The 6841-nt window shown below is 40.5% G+C and overlaps 1 protein-coding gene across 1 annotated transcript in view; it reads left to right on the top strand.

The window, feature by feature from the left end:
- The first annotated feature begins 1429 nt into the window (after positions 1–1429).
- The window catches only part of GRM8 (glutamate metabotropic receptor 8), a 348956-nt gene continuing 343544 nt past the window's right edge, over positions 1430–6841 (top strand). Inside the window, exon 1 of the mRNA XM_054211584.1 lies at positions 1430–1939. Within this exon, the coding sequence (XP_054067559.1) occupies positions 1430–1939 (510 nt within the window). The remainder of the gene's footprint in view (positions 1940–6841) is intronic.

Below are 6841 nucleotides of genomic sequence, written 5' to 3'. Positions count from 1 at the left end.
AAAGAAAAGGATCTGGTGAATTGCAGCCTAGGACATCTGCTGCTCTCCACAGCCTGTAACAGGTGCCTTGAGAGACTGGCTCAGTTGAAGTTGCTCACTGTGTGCCTATCTATTAGGATTAAGGAAAATTAATTCTCTCTGTCTTCTCCTCAGAGGTCTAAAAATGTATTCAGGCATGTGTAATTTTGTTAAATAGTGAAATAAATAAATGCCACTCACTCACTTGAGAATTAAAGTGGGGGCAATTTGGAAATTTTTGTAACATTCAGTCAGGTGTGTAGGTATGCAGGCTGAAATCTTGATCTCGTTAAAATCAGTGGGACTTCTCCAGATGTCAGTGGGGGCGCAACATTGTTCCTATTTAATCTGGTCAAAATGCAAGCAAATAATAGAGGTCTTGTTAATGTTGGACCTCAGCTCAAATGAAATATTGGAAAGGGAATACTGGATGTTCTGCTGGTTTCCTAACAGAATACATTGTGCTCTCTTTGCTTAAGAAATCAGCTACCTTTTCATAAAAGTAATTTAGTATTAGAAATTATCTGGAAGGCATTTTGGATATATAGTAAGCCCAGAAGAAAGTGAATTCCACTGGAGAAATAATCAGTTTAATATCCAAATGAATTGAATGTGGTTGTACTGCAGCAGCTGAAGAGCGTACTTAAATTCAGGAGCCTTGATTACTCCATTGTCATAAATGGAACCTCTCCGTGAGTGAGAGTGTAAGTGGTTATTGTGCTTCTGTAGGCTGGAAGAGAATGATACAGCAAAACAGAAAATACAACGTGTTATGGATCAAATCTGTTTCTGGATGTCGTGCAATGTGAAGGTAAATACGAATTACGGGTTGGTATCTGAACACCAAGCTAAGTTTAGTTCCCCTGATTTGGCTTTTGCGCTGCCGGCATGATCAATTTCTCGGCTTGTAGCGCAGTGCAGCCAGGTGTTCAAATTCACAGAAGGCCAAAAATTACTCCCGTATGGAATATCAAAAGTAAAACCTAGGCGACGTAACTCATATTCAAAAGTAAATACACTGTGTGAGAAGTGTGAAACTGCTGTTCTAAATGGTATTTCTCACTGTTTTTTTCAGAAGTACCTCAGCTGCGGGGCAAAATGCAAGGGCATGAGCTACTGACCTCCTCTTAGCATCAGGACCAGAGATACTACGCTGCACTTCACCATCAGTTAAGAGCAATTGAAAACCACCTCTCGGAAAAGCTCATCAACCCATGACATCAGTGGACATCTTTTGTAAAACACGTTTTATGTACTTCTGCTGATATACATTTTCTACCTACCACATGGTTCTATATTACTTACTGGGCACTGATGGTATCCTCCAGAAAGTGCAGCTTCGAATGGTCAACCTCATCCTTTAGCAAGAAGAAAATCTGGATACTGGCAAGCAACAAAGTCTTCAGAGAAAATGGTATACGAAGGAAAACGATTAGTTTCCTGCCATTGTTTCTTCCTGTTAACAGCCAAATTCTACTGGATACTCACCCTGATGCAAAGAACTCATGGCCAGGAATATGCCCACTCCATCCGACTAGATGGGGACATCATCTTGGGAGGACTGTTCCCCGTCCATGCAAAAGGGGATAGAGGGGTGCCTTGTGGGGAGCTCAAGAAGGAGAAAGGGATCCACAGACTAGAGGCAATGCTGTATGCAATCGATCAGATTAATAAAGACCCTGATCTTCTTGCCAATATCACCTTAGGTGTCCGGATCCTTGATACGTGTTCCAGGGACACTTATGCATTGGAACAATCCTTAACATTTGTGCAAGCATTGATAGAAAAAGATGGTTCAGATGTGAAGTGTGCTAATGGTGACCCACCTATTTTCACTAAGCCAGACAAGATATCAGGTGTGATAGGTGCTGCAGCAAGTTCTGTGTCCATTATGGTCGCAAATATTTTAAGACTTTTTAAGGTAAGGAACATTTTATATCTTTCTTTTAAATTTCAAGCACAACGAAATAAGTGAGCTGATCGTATTTTATTACCTTCAAAAAAGAAAGGACTTTTTTAGATTCAGAAATCTGAAATTACTTGTTTGCCCTTTCAAAGCAAAGGGAAAAAAAAAAAAAGAGCAATGATTGCAGACCCTAATTTAAGGTGCCAAATGCCTCTTTTGAAGTTCTGAACAACCAGAGCACATTTTAATTCTTTAGGGATTTGTATCCTTATTTTTTTACTACTCACATTTGCTCCATATTGAGCGTTTATGCTCATCAAGACTAGGTTGGGATTGATTTCCCAAATTTCCAGGAGAATGAAATACAAGGTTTAAGCACAAATCCATTTGTAGGAGGATCAGATAATTTCCCTAAATAGGAAGATATGACAGTAATAATCTAATGCTATTGATGTTCATGTCTAGCCAAATGAAGTGTAGTGAAATATCTTTGATTTCCTTGAGATCTTAACCTCCTGCATATTTTTCACAAGGTGATATTTTTTTCCAGACTTTGTTATCACTCTGTGAGACATTACTTTTGGACAATAGTTCTACTAGCGTTTCCTTCCATGTCCTTTATTCAGCTCTAGTGTTGTAAATAATGGAAAAGCAAACCTGCCACTTTTAAACTTGCCAAGTTAGATGGGAAGATGAACACATTCTAATCAATCAACTTAGCTGTAACAGACCAGGCAGCAGACATTTAATTTTTAGTCCTGTGCAATGGCAAACAGATGATGATAAGTTGAGGACTTTTTTCTACACATGGAACGACTGTAACTTTTGCCTGAGTCTACTACTGTCCTACCGCCCCCTGTTATTCAGACTCATTCCTTCTGTTCAGAAATCTTGCCTTATGTCCTACAACTTCACACCCACCGAAGACCACTTACAGACCATTTCTTTGACTTCGGTGGAGAAGGTTCTGGTAATGTTAAATATTGCTGTTACGTACTTTGAAAAGTGTTGCGCTTGTTTTCTAATTGTTGCAACCGAGAGATTGGATTAGAAGTAAGGAAAGAGTGTTGTGGTTTTTTTTTTTTTTTTGGAAGGTTTCTCAAATTGGCAAAGAGTGTTTCAGTCATTTAAAGGGAGATTTTTGTCCTTCCCTCTGGTTCTCCCATGAAGGGCATAGTGTTGGATTTACAGTTCAGCAGAGGAGCAAAGTGTCTGCTGGGTTGCGGTCAGGTGCTCGTTACAATCTCAAAACTGACCCCTAGCTGCACTGACTGCATAGGTTTGAGGGTAGCGGACTTGTTCCAGTGATACGTTTTGCTCCTGAAAATCAAGTACACAAAACTGAGCTAAGACTTAAAAATGTTCTATACAGAGAGCACCTCTGGAGCCGTGCCTAGTGGGGGAGGCCTGTCTTTCCTGGAAACAATCATGCGTGCTGCGGGAGGTGCCTATTTTTAATTTCACATCATTTTTTGAAGTTGTGTTACCCTATTAAATAATGCATAGTTCTGAAGTAATGATTGATGGAATGGTCACTTTAATACCCATCATAATGCAGGGCCACGTAGACTACCGCTTACGTCCAGTTTTGAGTTGAATTCAGTGCCATAGACTGATTTAAGAAACTAAGCCTTGTAAGACATGCATTAACTGTGAATTAAGAGCAGCAAGAAGGAAAGAGGCCTATGAATTGTCTAAGATAGCGGCAATTTGTCTTCTGAAACCATGACAGCTACCTCCTGATTTCCATTATGCAATAAGATTGCAAATAACGTTCTACTGCAGTCTTAATCAATAGAGGGTCACATGATATCCCCTCTGGGGAAAGATTTTATTTACCCATTTAATTGATGTAACACAGCTGCTGGCAAAAGGAGGAGACATCTCTTTTAGTTTTAATTATAGATCCTGCACGAATATTCTTAATAATGTAAAAAATGACAAATTATACCCTTTAATGTCTGATGTTGGACATGCATCTGAAGCATGTTTTTACACCTTCCTCTCAGAAGTAGATCTGTTATCTCTGCATGAGTAAAGGCTTCTGGATAAGGCCCTTATTTAGCAGCGCTATAGAAACTGTTCACAATGGTTATAGTCAAGAAGATTAGGAAATTAAGGGTCATTTGCCAGAAATATAGACATAAAATCCAGTTTGGGTTGTACTCAGACCAAAGACATGGGCTGAGATTCTCAGCTGATGCATCACCATAGCTCTTCAGCTGAGGACCAGGACCTTGGTCAATGCTCATAAACCGTCCAGGTATGAAATTGTGTTTACTGTATCTTGGTATATGTCAAGGCTGGGCACTCAGCTGGTGTAAATGCCTGTACTTTCATTGAAGTCAGTAATCACCACCATGCAAATGCCTGTTTCCATTATATCCAGGATGAGTATGATTCATCTGTATTTCTGTCTAACAGTTCTATTCAGCAAGTTGAACCTGCAATTTGAAGTTCAGTATTGCTTTAATATCTACTCTGAAGTTCCTAAATGTCAGGACTACATATTTTTTGAGAACATTGTCACCCAGAGAAATTTTAATCTGTGAAGAAACTGTGAGAAGTATATTATATCACTCATCGTGAATACACAAACAAAGGTAGCCTGAGAAATAGTAGGCTCAGCAGCTCAGATTTTCATGCTGCTATTTTTCTTTTTATTGCCATTTTTTTTCCTTTCTTTTATTGATTTTACAACTTAAAATATACAGGTCAATAGTCCTACCTGATGATCTGGTGGACAGCATAAGCTGATTGATAGTCATGGTATCCTTTTATCTAAGTGTTTTCATGAGAAGAGGGGAGGGACTGCACCACAGAAAATGACCTTGATCTGTAGCCTTTCTCCTGGTCAAATGGTTCACCTTGAGTTCTTCTCTGTCCTTTCTCCTTTTGTGAATTTCCAGGCACACCACTGTTTAGCAGGTGATTTTCTGCCCTTAGTAGGTCTGAAACATTATGGTCCAAATTTGTACAGCCTAAATTTCACCTGTTGATGGCTTTAGACCTTTCAGAGGCACTTTACAAACGGGAAACATTCAAGGAATTAACTGTTTTAAAGTGGACCTATTATTACTCTGGTTCTTAATGCAAAAAAAAAATAATTGTGCGAAACAGTTGCTTATTAAGCTTTCAGAACTTGGAGGTACTCTTGCTAGAAATATAGTGGAAGAAGGAGAGGACCTTTAGAGCAGATCACAGGACTGTGCTGGGTAGTAACACAGTAGCTACCCACTCAAACAGTTCTCTCTGGATCTCAGGACAGATTGTCCCCAGTTGAAGTTGTTGGTTTACCATTTAATGGTTGTTTATGTCAGAGAGCACCAAGAGTGGGCTGCTTCACAAGGGAAATTGAGATAGGAGATGAGGGGACAGCAAGGCAAGAAGGGCAATGGTCTCACAAGTGCGGGCACAGCCTCACCTGACTCAGAAAACCAAAATCAGGTTCAGCAAACAGTCCAGTGATTGCCAGACAAGTCCATAGTAGTGAGGTAGGTTGATGGTCAACCAGGAAGTCAGGTCAGCAAGGCAAGGGTGGGATCAGCAAGGCAAGGTCATGGTCAGCAAGGTACATGGCCAGCAGCATAGCTCAAGCAGGAGCCCAGGCAAGGGCCAGAGCTGAAATGCAGCTGCTGAGCAAACAAGGAGGACAGAGGTCCTGATGAGGCTTCTCATTGCTCTTTCTCACAACTTAGCTGTTTTCCTGGGCTGAGTGAGGGTCACGTATCTGCACCATATTGGAGATGACCTTGAACACATGGAGCAAAATCCAGGGCTGGGGAAGGAAGGGTGTTGTACGCCCTGTTGGTGCATTCAGGGTCTTGACTTTTTTTTAGCATTTCGAATGTCAGTGACTAAAAATTGCACAGACAGGCTCAGGTCAGTCTCTTTCCTTTCTTCTGGTGCACCAGGAGCTGCTCTTTCCTCTTGGTAACAGAAGGTGACATGTTTAATTTTTTTTTTTTTTTTTCATTCTGGAAATCCTGCTGCCAAGTTGTTTTCTGTTTGGCTGATAGGATCTATCAAGGGGATGGCTGTCCCCATTGCCAACTCTCACTAGCACAAAGGCAACTTTTCTATTGAGTAGATCACTCAAAATCTTACTCTTACCTGCTTCTCTGGCTTTGTGTCACTGACATTTTGGCTTCCTGTAGGGTACTCAGGCATGGCCAGGTGGTAACTGTTAGCTTCTTTGTGTGATGCTTACAAGCATTTGGGCTATTCCCAGTCCCTCAAAACTTTTCATGGAGGAAACAAGAGACTCTGTAACTTAGCTTACTTCATGTGCCATGTTCCCTGTATTCAAAGCTTCTGCTTGTTTAATGTCTGAATAACTCATGTCAGTGGTTAAAATCTGCCGGAAAAAAGGAGAGCCATTTGTTTATGCCAGTATTGTCCCATCTAAAAACCTCACGCTATTTCTGAACTCTTTGGTACACTCCATCTGTCACCTTCACACATCTTCTCGCCAATGTCACACTGGGAGCAGCCTTGGGATGATGGTTTGCATGTGAATTGAGATGGGTGGACAGTATGCTTGGTGAATTGTGATCTTAAGTTTTATGTATATATTTATATACATGTGTATAAAGCCAAAACGTTAATCATCAGTTTTATTCCTTGCCTTGCCTTGCTTTACCTTGCCTTTTGCTTTTCCTTGCCCTTTGTTTTCTCCTCTTTTCCCAAGACTAAATGACTTATTTCCTCTTTTTTGTCAAATTCCGTTCGTGCTGCACCACTATAATCCACTTTAATAGCTGCTGTCTAGAGGGACCAATATTCACTTTGTGCACATTTGCCTTATACGTTTCATACACATTCACCTCTTCAGAAGTACAGGTACAAATGACATTATGGAGTTACTCTTTCAACTTCATGTGCAACCATCCCAAAATGCAAGGGATAGTTTCTTTC

Source organism: Rissa tridactyla, chromosome 1 (assembly GCF_028500815.1).
Source record: "Rissa tridactyla isolate bRisTri1 chromosome 1, bRisTri1.patW.cur.20221130, whole genome shotgun sequence".
Lineage (NCBI taxonomy): Eukaryota > Metazoa > Chordata > Aves > Charadriiformes > Laridae > Rissa > Rissa tridactyla.
Note: the sequence above shows the minus strand (reverse complement) of the source record. Positions and strands in the feature narration are given on the sequence as shown.